Source organism: Biomphalaria glabrata, chromosome 1 (genome assembly GCF_947242115.1).
Source record: "Biomphalaria glabrata chromosome 1, xgBioGlab47.1, whole genome shotgun sequence".
In the NCBI taxonomy this organism is placed as follows: domain Eukaryota; kingdom Metazoa; phylum Mollusca; class Gastropoda; family Planorbidae; genus Biomphalaria; species Biomphalaria glabrata.
The window spans coordinates 65,246,102-65,263,869 of record NC_074711.1 but is presented as its reverse complement, the minus strand read 5'-3'; the positions used below and the strand labels follow the sequence as shown (position 1 = coordinate 65,263,869).

General features: G+C 39.6%; 1 protein-coding gene across 2 annotated transcripts in view; it reads right to left on the bottom strand.

Moving 5' to 3' along the window:
- LOC106074221 (chitin synthase chs-2-like) overlaps positions 1-17,768 on the bottom strand; it is a 75,892-nt gene that overhangs the window by 9,080 nt on the left and 49,044 nt on the right. For both annotated transcript variants that reach the window (XM_056008386.1, XM_056008393.1), the window contains 3 exons: positions 17,559-17,661; positions 3,812-3,965; positions 3,196-3,357 (listed from right to left, as the gene is read on the bottom strand). In XM_056008386.1, coding sequence (XP_055864361.1) covers positions 3,196-3,357; positions 3,812-3,965; positions 17,559-17,661 — 419 coding nt within the window. The remainder of the gene's footprint in view (positions 1-3,195; positions 3,358-3,811; positions 3,966-17,558; positions 17,662-17,768) is intronic.

The window sequence follows — 17,768 nt, the reverse complement described above, 5'->3', positions numbered from 1 at the left end:
ATAGCCAACATACCTGCACTTGAACATTGGATAGCCAACAGACCTGCACTAGAACATTGGATAGCCAACAGACCTGCACTAGAGCATTTTCTGAATAGCCAACAGACCTGCACTAGAACATTGGATAGCCAACATACCTGCACCTGAACATTGGATAGCCAACAGACCTGCACTAGAACATTGGATAGCCAACATACCTGCACTAGAGCATTTTCTGAATAGCCAACAGACCTGCACTAGAACATTGGATAGCCAACATACCAGCACTAGAACATTTTCTGAATAGCCAACAGACCTGCACTAGAACATTGGATAGCCAACATACCTGCACTAGAACATTTTCTGAATAGCCAACATACCTGCACTAGAACATTTTCTGAATAGCCAACATACCTGCACTTGAACATTTTCTGAATAGCCAACAGACCTGCACTAGAGCATTTTCTGAATAGCAAACAGACCTGCACTAGAGCATTTTCTGAATAGCCAACAGACCTGCACTAGAGCATTTTCTGAATAGCCAACAGACCTGCACTAGAGCATTTTCTGAATAGCCAACAGACCTGCACTAGAACATTGGATAGCTAACATACCTGCACTTGAACATTGGATAGCCAACATACCTGCACTTGAACATTGGATAGCCAACAGACCTGCACTAGAACATTGGATAGCCAACAGACCTGCACTAGAGCATTTTCTGAATAGCCAACAGACCTGCACTAGAACATTGGATAGCCAACATACCTGCACCTGAATATTGGATAGCCAACAGACCTGCACTAGAACATTGGATAGCCAACATACCTGCACTAGAGCATTTTCTGAATAGCCAACAGACCTGCACTAGAACATTGGATAGCCAACATACCAGCACTAGAACATTTTCTGAATAGCCAACAGACCTGCACTAGAACATTTTCTGAATAGCCAACATACCTGCACTTGAACATTTTCTGAATAGCCAACAGACCTGCACTAGAGCATTTTCTGAATAGCAAACAGACCTGCACTAGAGCATTTTCTGAATAGCCAACAGACCTGCACTAGAGCATTTTCTGAATAGCCAACAGACCTGCACTAGAGCATTTTCTGAGTAGCCAACAGACCTGCACTTGAACATTGGATAGCCAACATACCTGCACTTGAACATTTTCTGAATAGCCAACAGACCTGCACTAGAACATTGGATAGCCAACATACCTGCACTAGAACATTGGATAGCCAACATACCTGCACTAGAACATTTTCTGAATAGCCAACATACCTGCACTAGAACATTTTCTGAATAGCCAACATACCTGCACTTGAACATTTTCTGAATAGCCAACAGACCTGCACTAGAGCATTTTCTGAATAGCAAACAGACCTGCACTAGAGCATTTTCTGAATAGCCAACAGACCTGCACTAGAGCATTTTCTGAATAGCCAACAGACCTGCACTAGAGCATTTTCTGAATAGCCAACAGACCTGCACTAGAACATTGGATAGCCAACATACCTGCACTTGAACATTGGATAGCCAACATACCTGCACTTGAACATTGGATAGCCAACATACATGCACTTGAACATTGGATAGCCGACAGACCTGCACTAGAACATTGGATAGCCAACATACCTGCACTTGAACATTGGATAGCCAACAGACCTGCACTAGAACATTGGATAGCCAACAGACCTGCACTAGAGCATTTTCTGAATAGCCAACAGACCTGCACTAGAACATTGGATAGCCAACATACCTGCACCTGAATATTGGATAGCCAACAGACCTGCACTAGAACATTGGATAGCCAACATACCTGCACTAGAGCATTTTCTGAATAGCCAACAGACCTGCACTAGAACATTGGATAGCCAACATACCAGCACTAGAACATTTTCTGAATAGCCAACAGACCTGCACTAGAACATTTTCTGAATAGCCAACATACCTGCACTTGAACATTTTCTGAATAGCCAACAGACCTGCACTAGAGCATTTTCTGAATAGCAAACAGACCTGCACTAGAGCATTTTCTGAATAGCCAACAGACCTGCACTAGAGCATTTTCTGAATAGCCAACAGACCTGCACTAGAGCATTTTCTGAATAGCCAACAGACCTGCACTTGAACATTGGATAGCCAACATACCTGCACTTGAACATTTTCTGAATAGCCAACAGACCTGCACTAGAACATTGGATAGCCAACATACCTGCACTAGAACATTGGATAGCCAACATACCTGCACTAGAACATTTTCTGAATAGCCAACATACCTGCACTAGAACATTTTCTGAATAGCCAACAGACCTGCACTAGAACATTGGATAGCCAACATACCTGCACTTGAACATTGGATAGCCAACATACCTGCACTTGAACATTGGATAACCAACATACATGCACTTGAACATTGGATAGCCGACAGACCTGCACTAGAACATTGGATAGCCAACATACCTGCACTTGAACATTGGATAGCCAACAGACCTGCACTAGAACATTGGATAGCCAACAGACCTGCACTAGAGCATTTTCTGAATAGCCAACAGACCTGCACTAGAACATTGGATAGCCAACATACCTGCACCTGAATATTGGATAGCCAACAGACCTGCACTAGAACATTGGATAGCCAACATACCTGCACTAGAGCATTTTCTGAATAGCCAACAGACCTGCACTAGAACATTGGATAGCCAACATACCAGCACTAGAACATTTTCTGAATAGCCAACAGACCTGCACTAGAACATTGGATAGCCAACATACCTGCACTAGAACATTGGATAGCCAACATACCTGCACTAGAACATTTTCTGAATAGCCAACATACCTGCACTAGAACATTTTCTGAATAGCCAACATACCTGCACTTGAACATTTTCTGAATAGCCAACAGACCTGCACTAGAGCATTTTCTGAATAGCCAACATACCTGCACTTGAACATTTTCTGAATAGCCAACAGACCTGCACTAGAACATTTTCTGAATAGCCAACAGACCTGCACTAGAACATTGAATATCTAACAGACCTGCCTTAGAACATTGTCTGGAGAGCTAACTGACCTGCCTTAGAACATTGTCTGGAGAGCTAACTGATCTGCACTACAACATTGTCTGGAGAGCTAACTGACCTGCCTTAGAACATTGTCTGGAGAGCTAACAGACCTGCCTTAGAACATTGTCTGGAGAGCTGACTGACCTGCACTAGAACTCTTTCTGGAATGTACTTGAAAAGATTCCCTTTAATAAAATGGCTGGAGGTGCTCTTCCACTTCTCATCACGTTCCAGGGTGGAAGAATTGAAAGACTCGTCCTGTTGACCTAACAGACGATAGCCTAGTAGATAGTACATGTACATCACCTGGGGAAACAATGAGACGAGTTCAAGTCCAATATAGAATAAGAATTGAAAATACATTTTAAGTCAAAGAAACAAAGACAGATATCTTGCTTTTGACCAGAGGTAGATAGACCCACTGTTACACCACTGTATACTATATTTGACAATTTTCCTAATCAAATAAACCAGTGAAACAAGTCATGAAACAACACATGCAGATGTGAGTGTCCTACATTTAAACTCACCTTTCATCTAATTTATTGAATGAAAATTGGACGATTGGTAGGCTAAGGTCTCTCATACACTAACACGTAAACTACGATCTAATTATTTAACTAGCTGATTATTTTCGGAAGATGGCAGGATAGACTTGTAGTGTCAAGTCAATAGTGTACTTTTTAAAACTCTTAGCAATGTATAAAAAAGACCATATAATAAATCTACAAATGCATATCGTTTGATGAAAATTATTTACCTGGGACCATCTCTTCTTATAACGGATCTTGTGTTTATCCTTTATATGGGCTATCAACAGATTGCCACCTGGCAATGTCCAGACCAGACGTCCCCCATAAGGTGTTGGAATTTTCACCGGAGGAAGTAAAGTAATGTCCGATTCGTGGATAATGCTGAAAAAAACAACAACAATTTTATTACGAAGCATTTGATAGGTTAATACGTCTTGGTAAAACTGAACAATAGAATCCAAAGACCTGATCTGGATCGTATGCAGGATATCCTTGAAACAACAGAATTATTCTTTATGAATAAAAGACTAATAGAAATCATAAATGAATTGGAAACACGCAATTAGCACCAATACGCTTAATAAAAGTAGACTTAGCATGAATCTTGCAACTTATTGACTGAACGAACATTTTTAAAATCCTGATAGAAGCTCGTCTCCCCAATTTATTGATTCCCAAACTCAGAACTAGAAAGGTATCTAATTTCTATTACGAAATCTCCCTTCAATAAATAGTTCCTACTGGCAGCGACTCTAACGTAATTAGCTTTCTGTTTCCACTTCTCCTGAAACCTTGAAGTCTATTTCATGTGTCACAACAACAACGTTGGTAAGAAGGATAGTCTATTTTTATAATGTTTCTAATGAAGAAGTATTAGTCAGAAAACAATGTATTGTACATGGGGAGTTTTCTTCCGCTTCTACAGGTTTGTATAAGAATACATACTATACGGAGAGTTGACTTATTGTCCAGGGATATATAAAATCCATTGCGCATTTATAAGGTATGGTTTATGCCTTTGTGAATTTCATTTCATAAAAAAAGGTCATGACATTCCTATTTTGAATGAGGTTCCTTATCAAAGCTTCATAATTAGTTCAAAATACAAATTACAAACAGTTTCGTATTATGGGTGTGATAAACATGCACATTATATTAAGGATCATTGTATCTATCATTTAAAAGTACATTTATTTTAGTTTAGAATAATCTGATGAAGTCTTTTCTTTTTCTAGTCCTTCACGATTAAAATTACTATTTTCTTTATAATTCTGTGCAGTAGTATAATTTAAAATCCCTCCCCCCTAAAAAAATGGATATGAGATATGAAGAGCATTGTAGCGTATAATTTTATAGATTAAGCGTCACCTACTGTATAAACTTATCACCACTCACTAATTTCCCTGATTAAATAGTGAGGGAAACAAGTAATACACAGGAGCTCTGTCAACACCACCACCCTCTCTTCCCGCACCTGTTTCAACATTGGACCCCCATTACGTCAGTGACACCTTCGATCACGATCTAGTCTATACATTATCAGCCTACTGACATTGATGATTGACCCTCTGAGGAATGCTGGGTGACCTGATGCATGATGGGACATCATACACCATCGCGCATTATGTAAAGACCACACCAGCATTTACGACTTTGCTAAGGTCGATGAGACATAAGTGTACAGTGATATATTGACAGTGTCTCATTTGGGGGGGGGGGCTCAGAAATGAACATCGCCCTTAAACTACTCGATCTGTTAGGTGCATCAGGTGTGCTGGTTTTGTCCTGATGATTAGTTAGAATAGATTTTGAGTGAAAGATAACACCCTAGAATGCTACTCTTTCCATTGAGATGGAAAAGCGTTGAATCAAGCCTCTTTCGTTGAGGGCAAGGAGCCCAAACAAGACTCAAACGAGACCCAAAACAAGACCCAAACAAGACCTAGTCACTTCACCATTATTTTTAGACCAACGTCTATTTAACGTTAAATAGGGGATTTTTAAACTAGAGAGGATCACACGAATTTGTTCTATGTTTACATTTCAATTAACATCTGATTTAAACATTTTTTTCTAAGGCCATTACTGTATAGCGCTAGATATTAAGAGATACGGTGAAATGTAGTGGTTACGTTTGGAGAGTAAATTTATTGGTGTATATCATTTTGCATACGAATGATTTATGTATACATGGGTATGGCTTTTGAGAGTTTTCCTATATTCTTCGTGAATTGACAACCCTGAAATATCTGTCATACTTGAACGCATTGAGCAATAGAGAAAATATTTTTGAACTAATCGACGGGTGACGTAGCATACGCCACTATTTTGCAGGGCCGGCCTTAGGCCACTGCAACCTATGCGACCACAGTGGACCCCGCACTTTCATAGGACCCGCGCTAATTCTAGGTGTATAAATTATTAAATTAAACCATTTAATAACTAATAAAAGATTTCCCGAGGCCTCCTGTCGATTTACCAGGAGCTCCTGGAAATCTCCTAAAATGCAAAATATACGAAAAAGTCCTGGAAATATCTGGAAATTATTAAAATCTTTAGAAAACTCATACTAATCTCCTGAAATATATTGATAAAAACTGTCATTTTAGGTTGTCATTCAATATGGAAAACGACAATCCTACGCGCTATAAAAAAAGGCATTATCCCGTAATTTTGGAGTCTGGTAAAAGAAGCTTCTCAAACTAATGAAGAGTTACTTGAGGTCAACAATTCTCGTAGATAGATTGAAACATTTGGTAATTCTTGCAATTGAGCGTGATCTATGTAGGAAATCAAATTTTTATGATATACTGTATGACTTCGCTACACGCAAGGCTCGTAAAGTAATTCTGTACGTAGTAAAGAATGAATAAAATGCAAAGACGAATGTATTTTCTTATATAAATTCTTAATTTTCACTTATAATTCCGTTTCGCATAGGGCCCCACAATGGTTAAGTCCGGCACTGCTATTTAGTGACGGGTGAATACTACTTGTTTTCCCACTAGATCTTTTTTTTCGTAGGGTAACTCTAGTTCGTTCGACTTGCAGAAATAAAAGAGTGATATTTCCTTTACTTTTTCATGCGTGTCCAAACTCTTGAGCCACGAATATATATATATAGATAGATGCTGAAAATATTGTTTTATAAAATATTCCGATAAACAAAATTTTACCTTTCATTGCACATTTAAATAAAAAGTTTGAAATGAACATTTGAAAATCTGGCAGTTATGTCAATAGAGTCAAGATTAAGTTTCTTTTAAAATATATTTCAGATGCATTTTTTAAACGTCGTCAGTTTTTGTTTGCGTCAAAATATATGATGTAGATATGTATATAATCATCCTTGAAAAATTTAAAACCAAGTGTTTAAACACATATCAGCAAATAACTTGTTTTCGTGACATTCTCAACGCTCCTTTCATGTGGTGAACAATACTGCGTGTTTTTACCCTAAGGAGCCTACATCAGTGTTATCAGATGTCAAATAGTCATGAACATTGTACAGCGACTTGAAATGAACATTTGAAAATCTGGCAGTTATGTCAATAGAGTCAAGATTAAGTTATTGGTTTAAGTCACTTTAAGTTTCATCTCATTTTAAATGCAAATACAAAACAGCGACGAACAAATTAAAAAAAAAAAGGAAATGAAGTTCATGTCAATGTTTGGTCAATGTGTTTAATCTGGGTTTTTTTTATCATTCTTAACGTCCGAAATAAATCAAGTGTGTTATATGATTTCGTTTTGTTTCAATACTCTCCACCCACGAAGGAAGAGCAGTGACAAATGGTTGAAAGACAAAAGGAATAAATTCGTTCACACTCTAATCACTAATTGTATTCAGATCCAAACATTTACCACCAACAGAGCTAGACAAGCCTTAGAGTGGAACCCACAGGGCACAGGCCTTAGAGTGGAACCCACAGGGCACAGGCCTTAGAGTGGAACCCACAGGGCACAAGCCTTAGAGTGGAACCCACAGGGCACAAGCCTTAGAGTGGAACCCACAGGGCACAAGCCTTAGAGTGGAACTCACAGGGCACAGGCCTTAGAGTGGAACCCACAGGGCACAAGACGTAGAGTGGAACCCACAGGGCACAAGCCTTAGAGTGGAACTCACAGGGCACAAGCCTTAGAGTGGAACCCACAGGGCACAGGCCTTAGAGTGGAACTCACAGGGCACAAGACCTAGAGTGGAACCCACAGGGCACAAGCCTTAGAGTGGAACCCACAGGGCACAGGCCTTAGAGTGGAACCCACAGGGCACAGGCCTTAGAGTGGAACCCACAGGGCACAGGCCTTAGAGTGGAGCCCACAGGGCACAGGCCTTAGAGTGGAACTCACAGGGCACAAGACCTAGAGTGGAACCCACAGGGCACATGCCTTAGAGTGGAACCCACAGGGCACAAGCTTTAGAGTGGAACCCACAGGGCACAGGCCTTAGAGTGGAACCCACAGGGCACAGGCCTTAGAGTGGAACCCACAGGGCACAAGACGTAGAGTAAGGACAAAAAGAACGTGGCGACACAGTGTACTAGATGAAGCCGAGAGGACAGGAAAGAGCTGGGTAACCATTACAAAACTAACGAGAGACCGTGGAGAGTGGCGTGTTATTAGTGAGGCCCTATGTTCCATGAGGAACAAGAGACCGTGGAGAGTGGCGTGTTGTTACTGGGACCCTATGTTCCATGAGGAACAAGAGATCGTGGAGAGTGGCGTGTTGTTACTGAGGCCCTATGTTCCATGAGGAACAAGAGATCGTGGAGAGTGGCGTGTTGTTATTGAGTCCCTATATTCCATGAGGAACAATAGATCGTGGAGAGTGGCATGTTGTTACTGAGGCTCTATGTTCCATGAGGAACAAGAGACCGTGGAGAGTGGCATGTTGTTAGTGAGGCCCTATGTTCCATGAGGAACAAGAGAGCGTAGAGAGTGGCGTGTTGTTACTGAGGCCCTATGTTCCAGGAGGAACTCAAAGGAAAGATGATGATGATGAAGAAGTCATTGAAAACAATTCTATTGTTCAAGCTCAACAAGCTACAAGTACATCCGGGTAGAAAGAAAGATTGCCGGTTATTATTATTGCGTTGTTTTGTTGTTCTACTGATGCAAACATTGTTGAGTGAATACTTTTGTTTGACCTCCCCGAGAACACCTCAACAATTAGTTCTATTAGTGAACGATGAAACATGAACAAGTTCTTCTCGTTAATTCCTATGTTAGTATTGGAGGAGCCCAAAATAGAAGTTTGACATAGTCTATAATAATTGACAAAGAAAAGTAAACTTGTCAAGGGAAAGAACTAGGCTAGAGAGATAGGCAGAAGCGAAATAAAAAAAAAAAGAAATCCCCCCCCCCCGTCTCGCCTGTTTTCTATTTGATCTATTTCATGTCTCAAACATTGACTTAGTCAATAACAGACTTGGTAATAAGTTGTATCTGTTGGAAGTAGGCGCGTCGTCCACCTACAGATGTTTTGGGTTAACTACGTTGAATAATGCCCGATGACGTGTGCCTTCAAAACTCCTTTAATGAAGTCACAAAGTCCAACGAGGGCGTCCCGTTGGGAGGGGTTGTTTAACTATCAGATTTGGGGAATGTTTACTTGGAATTTCATTGCTAACGGTTCCCTAACGTCTACGCCTGGTCGTTCTCTCACGGTCTATTTCCCTAGCCTTTTTTCTCCTTGTCATTTGGTCCAATCTTTTTCTCTTGTTTTTTTTTTTTAACCATCTTTCCTGAGAGTTGTGCGCCCATTTCTTATACTATTTTACTTTTTTTTTTTTTCAAAATATCAGGAGCGGTCGACTTTGAGAAGAGTGGCTCCATGTTCTTACAGGCTACCAAAACAACGATCCCAGCCCAGTAAGCCTATATTTTATTCTATTAAATAAAGACCTCTATAGTGTCTCATTATCGGAGCTATAATACGTATGTGGCTATAGTGGAAGGTCTCATGAACGGGAAAACCCCATCTCTGTTCATGTTTACTATAAAAGATATACATATACACTGCACTGTTGCACTATCCGGTAGAAACACGTATTATAAATTTAATATTTCGAAATAGGAGAATTTCATGCATGGACAATCTATAAATAGCACGCTTTTTTGGTGTATCCGGTGTACAGACATAAAAATGTGTTGATAAGCAAAGTCTTGGAATGAACCGTCTAGATACACTTCTCAGCACCGCATCATGTCTTAGCTATTCAAAGTATTTGAATGAACCCTGTATACAATTCTCAGCACCGCATCATGTCTTAGCTATTCAAAGTCTTGGAATGAACCCTGTATACACTTCTCAGCACCGCATCATGTCTTAGCTATTCAAAGTATTGGAATGAACCCTGTATACACTTCTCAGCACCGCATCATGTCTTAGCTATTCAAAGTGTTGGAATGAACCATGTATACACTTCTCAGCACCGCATCATGTCTTAGCTATTCAAAGTGTTGGAATGAACCATGTATACACTTCTCAGCACCGCATCATGTCTTAGCTATTCAAAGTGTTTGAATGAACCATGTATACACTTCTCAGCACCGCATCATGTCTTAGCTATTCAAAGTGTTGGAATGAACCGTCTAGATACACTTCTCAGCACCGCATCATGTCTTAGCTATTCAAAGTGTTGGAATGAACCATGTATACACTTCTCAGCACCGCATCATGTCTTAGCTATTCAAAGTGTTGGAATGAACCATGTATACACTTCTCAGCACCGCATCATGTCTTAGCTATTCAAAGTGTTGGAATGAACCCTGTATACACTTCTCAGCACCGCATCATGTCTTAGCTATTCAAAGTGTTGGAATGAACCCTGTATACACTTCTCATCACCGCATCATGTCTTAGCTATTCAAAGTGTTGGAATGAACCATGTATACACTTCTCAGCACCGCATCATGTCTTAGCTATTCAAAGTGTTGGAATGAACCATGTATACACTTCTCAGCACCGCATCATGTCTTAGCTATTCAAAGTCTTGGAATGAACCGTCTAGATACACTTCTCAGCACCGCATCATGTCTTAGCTATTCAAAGTATTGGAATGAACCATGTATACACTTCTCAGCACCGCATCATGTCTTAGCTATTCAAAGTGTTGGAATGAACCATGTATACACTTCTCAGCACCGCATCATGTCTTAGCTATTCAAAGTGTTTGAATGAACCATGTATACACTTCTCAGCACCGCATCATGTCTTAGCTATTCAAAGTGTTTGAATGAACCCTGTATACACTTCTCAGCACCGCATCATGTCTTAGCTATTCAAAGTGTTTGAATGAACCATGTATACACTTCTCAGCACCGCATCATGTCTTAGCTATTCAAAGTGTTTGAATGAACCTTGTATACACTTCTCAGCACCGCATCATGTCTTAGCTATTCAAAGTATTTTAATGAACCCTGTATACACTTCTCAGCACCGCATCATGTCTTAGCTATTCAAAGTATTGGAATGAACCATGTATACACTTCTCAGCACCGCATCATGTCTTAGCTATTCAAAGTATTTTAATGAACCCTGTATACACTTCTCAGCACCGCATCATGTCTTAGCTATTCAAAGTGTTGGAATGAACCGTCTAGATACACTTCTCAGCACCGCATCATGTCTTAGCTATTCAAAGTGTTTGAATGAACCATGTATACACTTCTCAGCACCGCATCATGTCTTAGCTATTCAAAGTGTTGGAATGAACCATGTATACACTTCTCAGCACCGCATCATGTCTTAGCTATTCAAAGTGTTGGAATGAACCATGTATACACTTCTCAGCACCGCATCATGTCTTAGCTATTCAAAGTCTTGGAATGAACCCTGTATACACTTCTCAGCACCGCATCATGTCTTAGCTATTCAAAGTGTTTGAATGAACCATGTATACACTTCTCAGCACCGCATCATGTCTTAGCTATTCAAAGTGTCAACAGATTGTCACATGAATGATGTTTACTTTTAGTCTGAAAATCTCCAATAACAGTCAACTCGAGTTCTACATGATTGAGACATGTTCTATAACTTTTTTTTATATAAACAATGTTCAAGTTCCTTCTATTACTAAATAAGTTTCAAACAGTTTGTGGAAATACTTTTTTTATTTCAAGAAGCGCATCCGATTTCTATCTCGCCATTGACTTCTTCTAGGCTGATGAACTTTGAACTGTACATTTTAAATCTGCTAGTCTTGGTGCAATCCGATTCAGCTACTTTCTTTCCCGCTCTTTGAGTTACATTATTAACATTGAGCACTCCCTGGCGGGTTATTTTCTAACTCACAGACACACAAGAAAAGTGTCATTGTGTATTCAAGTTCTTCCCAACCAACAGTTTGAAAACATTATCTAATACCGCAGTTGGACGTGACGACATTGTTCGCGCTTGTAACGCGTCCGTTTGCTTAGAGACAGAAGCGCAAAGGATATCCGGTGACATCTCAAAGAAAGTATCCTATGAAATGAGGGATTAACCACCGCCATCCCGGATCTTCGTAAAGAGGAAGATTATTTATTTAAAGCTAATCACTCCTTAATTATGACCACCTATAACCTTCGCTGCTTTAATAAAACAAACAAGAAATGTTCTTAGTTTTAATATGTGACTGTGTACGTAAAAATAGAGACACAGTCTAGACACAGACACATAATGTAGAGACACAGTCTAGACACAGACACATAATGTAGAGACACAGTCTAGACACAGACACATAATGTAGAGACACAGTCTAGACACAGACACAGAATGTAGAGACACAGTCTAGACACAGACACAGAATGTAGAGACACAGTCTAGACACAGACACAGAATGTAGAGACACAGTCTAGACACAGACACATAATGTAGAGACACAGTCTAGTTATGGACATATAAAATAGAGGCAACTTTAGCATGGACTCAGGAACTAGAAACAAGGGTCTAGACATTTGCACAGAATGTAGAGTCACAATGTAGACATGGACGCGGAAAATAGAAACACAATCTAGACATTTGCACAGAATGTAGAGTCACAATCTAGACATTTGCACAGAATGTAGAGTCACAATCTAGACATGGACGCGGAAATTAGAAACACAATCTAGACATTTGCACAGAATGTAGAGTCACAATCTAGACATGGACGCGGAAAATAGAAACACAATCTAGACATTTGCACAGAATGTAGAGTCACAATCTAGACATTTGCACAGAATGTAGAGTCACAATCTAGACATGGACGCGGAAAATAGAAACACAATCTAGACATTTGCACAGAATGTAGAGTCACAATCTAGACATTTGCACAGAATGTAGAGTCACAATCTAGACATTTGCACAGAATGTAGAGTCACAATCTAGACATTTGCACAGAATGTAGAGTCACAATCTAGACATTTGCACAGAATGTAGAGTCACAATGTAGACATGGACGCGGAAAATAGAAACACAATCTAGACATTTGCACAGAATGTAGAGTCACAATCTAGACATTTGCACAGAATGTAGAGTCACAATGTAGACATGGACGCGGAAAATAGAAACACAATCTAGACATTTGCACAGAATGTAGAGTCACAATCTAGACATTTGCACAGAATGTAGAGTCACAATCTAGACATTTGCACAGAATGTAGAGTCACAATCTAGACATTTGCACAGAATGTAGAGTCACAATCTAGACATTTGCACAGAATGTAGAGTCACAATGTAGACATGGACGCGGAAAATAGAAACACAATCTAGACATTTGCACAGAATGTAGAGTCACAATCTAGACATTTGCACAGAATGTAGAGTCACAATCTAGACATTTGCACAGAATGTAGAGTCACAATCTAGACATGGACGCGGAAAATAGAAACACAATCTAGACATTTGCACAGAATGTAGAGACACAATCTAGACATTTGCACAGAATGTAGAGTCACAATCTAGACATTTGCACAGAATGTAGAGTCACAATCTAGACATGGACGCGGAAAATAGAAACACAATCTAGACATTTGCACAGAATGTAGAGACACAATCTAGACATTTGCACAGAATGTAGAGTCACAATCTAGACATTTGCACAGAATGTAGAGTCACAATCTAGACATGGACGCGGAAAATAGAAACACAATCTAGACATTTGCACAGAATGTAGAGACACAATCTAGACATTTGCACAGAATGTAGAGTCACAATCTAGACATTTGCACAGAATGTAGAGTCACAATCTAGACATGGACGCGGAAATTAGAGACATAGTGTACATTTCAAATGAGAAACTAAAGACACAGCGTAGACAGTACAGCGATAGTCATGTAACATGCTATGGACAAGAACACAAAGTTTTTCTCAGTTTTTCAATTTCTGGGTTTATTAATACTGTGTTTATATTTGCTTTGAAACACTTATTGGCAGAAATTCGTATTTATGACATTTATTTTTCTAGAAACGTGAATGATTCCTTTCAAATGTTTAAATGACATCAAACTTTGAGGTCATTAGACTGAAACTCTTCCACGCACACACGCACACATGTGTCACAAAGGACGAGGAAAAAAAAAAGGTGTGTGGGGAAAGGGGGGGGGCTCTTTTTTCCTGTTTGTAAAACGTGAAAACTTTCATCACAATTGTGTGTGTGTGGTCAAGCTATTTGAGTGTGTGTGTGTGGTCAAGCTATTTGAGTGTGTGTGTGTGTGTGAGGGTGGTATTCGTTGTAAAACTCGGCTGCCTTTATTCCCCATTGCGTGTAATTAACTCAGCAGGAAGTCAACGTAAATTGGTGTAACAATTAAACTGGTAGAGTAATTAGTTCGATTTCTAGAAATAAGATGTATGCCATAAATGAGAGAGTGTGATATTATTCAAAAATAAAAGACAAAATATAAAAAAATTGAAACAAGTAAAACATATTTTTGTTTAAAACAAAGCGTCACAAATGATATTCAATTATTTTGAATAAATCATGTAATTAATTTTAATTGATCTAGAATCTAGACTAACCATGGACTAAAAATAAAATAAATTTGTGCGATTTGAAATTTTAAAAAATTAAATGTAGAAGTCTTAACGCAAGTTTCATGATTAGAGCGTGCTCAGTGCCCTATGAGCCAATCACTTTTGTGACCAGTTGGGAAAAAGGTGTTTTTGGGGGGGGGGGGGGGGGAGGATGCAGAGGGGATCTGGGAGGAGGTTTCCGACCTGCCTGATGCTTGAGTCTGAATTCCAACCGAATGTCTCGAGTCTGCAAGATGGAACGCGAACGTGCAAGTCACTGAACTAGTCTAGGTACTTCTACAAACAGAAAAATTTATAGTTAGTTTTAGCGGACGACCGTATTCGCTTTACAGGGCTTATCTCCCCTTACATCAGTTAAAATTAATTAGTTTCAACTTATTGATAAAATATTTGATTACTTTTTTTTATTGATTCATGTGTTGGGATTGACAAAGAATAATTGTGGCAAAGTTTCAACGTGACCCGAGAATGGGAAGTGGGAGAACTAACGTGTACACGATTTCACCCAGACAGACAGACAGACAGAGTGAGCTCATAAAAGCTTTGTAAAAAAGGAAAATTTATATTTATAATCGTAATGCCACTCTGCAAGGTGACTTTTTAACATAGAAGTAAGAAAATACCTCAGAACTCCAGAATAGATACAATTATGCTACATTAATAAATATTAAGCTATTCTCCTGTCAGTTTTGTTATATAATGAATGTAGAGTCTTTAAATAGTTTAGGGTTTAGGTTTCTCAATGGTTAAAGACTGTGTTAGGGTCGAGCTAACTCAAACAAATCTCGATCTAATTGAACTGTTCAACTACTTAACAATTTCAGTAAATGAACAAATTGACTGTATTTGTGATTGGGGGAAGGATGGGAGCGGGGAGGGGGGGGGTAAAATTAGGTCAACTGGTGTCAGTGAGTGGAAAGAACAGGGGATGCACTGGTGTTTATGTGCACTGAGGGTGGCATAGTTTCGTGACGGAGGTGTGTGTGTGTGTTTGTGTGGTGGTGATGAATGGAGACGTCTAACTGCGTGTATGATCAGGTGATGTGTGTGTGAGAGAGAGAGAATGAGAGTAAAAAGTGTAATGCGACATTGAGGGAGAGAGAGAGAGAAAAGAGAGAGAGAGAGAGATGTGTCTGTGTGTGAGAGAATGAGAGTAAAAAGTGTAATACGACATTGAGGGAGAGGGAGAGAGAGAGAGAGAGAGTAGAGAGAGAGAGTAGAGAGAGAGAGAGAGAGAGAGAGAGAGAGAGAGAGAGAGAGAGATGTGTCTGTGTGTGAGAGAATGAGAGTAAAAAGTGTAATACGACATTGAGGGAGAGGGAGAGAGAGAGAGAGAGAGTAGAGAGAGAGAGAGAGAGAGAGAGAGAGTAGAGAGAGAGAGAGAGAGAGAGAGAGTAGAGAGAGAGAGAGAGAGAGAGAAGAGAGAGAGAGAGAGAGTAGAGAGATTGTGGGAGAGAAGAAAAACAAATCATGAATACACGTAGATCTACTATAGCCACACCTAGATCTACTATAGCCACACCTAGATCTACTATAGCCACACGTAGATCTACTATAGCCACAGCTAGATCTACTATAGCCACACCTAGATCTACTATAGCCACAGCTAGATCTACTATAGCCACACCTAGATCTACTATAGCCACACCTAGATCTACTATAGCCACACCTAGATCTACTATAGCCACACCTAGATCTACTATAGCCACACATAGATCTACTATAGCCACACCTAGATCTACTATAGCCACACCTAGATCTACTATAGCCACACCTAGATCTACTATAGCCACAGCTAGATCTACTATAGCCACAGCTAGATCTACTATAGCCACACCTAGATCTACTATAGCCACAGCTAGATCTACTATAGCCACAGCTAGATCTACTATAGCCACAGCTAGATCTACTATAGCCACAGCTAGATCTACTATAGCCACACCTAGATCTACTATAGCCACACCTAGATCTACTATAGCCACACCTAGATCTACTATAGCCACACCTAGATCTACTATAGCCACACCTAGATCTACTATAGCCACAGCTAGATCTACTATAGCCACACCTAGATCTACTATAGCCACAGCTAGATCTACTATAGCCACACCTAGATCTACTATAGCCACACCTAGATCTACTATAGCCACAGCTAGATCTACTATAGCCACAGCTAGATCTACTATAGCCACACCTAGATCTACTATAGCCACAGCTAGATCTACTATAGCCACAGCTAGATCTACTATAGCCACAGCTAGATCTACTATAGCCACAGCTAGATCTACTATAGCCACAGCTAGATCTACTATAGCCACACCTAGATCTACTATAGCCACAGCTAGATCTACTATAGCCACAGCTAGATCTACTATAGCCAGCTATTTCAAACATCTAGCCCTACAAAACACAACAGTAGGGTTTTAATATTCTGAAAACATTGTTTGACGTTTCACTATTCCAATGAATCCCTCATCAAGACCTAACACTACATAAATCTACATCAGGAAAAAACAACTCGACCCGAGTAATAATACAAGTAAAAAAACTCAAACTAAAAAAAAAAAATCTAAGATAAGGACACATTTGTTATACCATAGGCTAGGGGGAACTTTATAAATGTGTTCCTTCTTGCTTCTTCCCTAATGCCCTTACAGCATGGAACAGGTTGCTTGAATCTGCCAGGAAAACCGATGACTTAGCAGAGTTTAAATACTTTGTTAACATGTTTGATTAGATTGACACAGGAATACGCGTGTGACTTAATTGCCTTCTCTTTTGAAGTAACGGCTGTAATATTTCAAAAGATAACATAAGAATTTTATGAATTTCTCACTTGTACTTTTGTAAGTATTGTTCTAAAAAAATTGAAACATTCTAATAAATGTTTTCTAATTTCCTCTTAAAATGAAATGTATGCAGTAAGACAAACAGCACAGTCTAGGCTACTCGTTATTTTGGCAACATTTGCTTACCTGGCAGCTTCGTCCACAAGGGCCACCATTTGTTTGACAAAAATATTTGGCATCCACTCCCCTTCTTCATTGAAATCCATGGCGTCATCCATAAAAATATTGGCTGCAAGATTGGACACAATACAGTGTTAGGGTCAAGGAGGTCAAGGAAGGACTATTTGGTTTGTAATTAAAACTTTATCCAAAGTAGTGTTATACCTTTATCTTCCT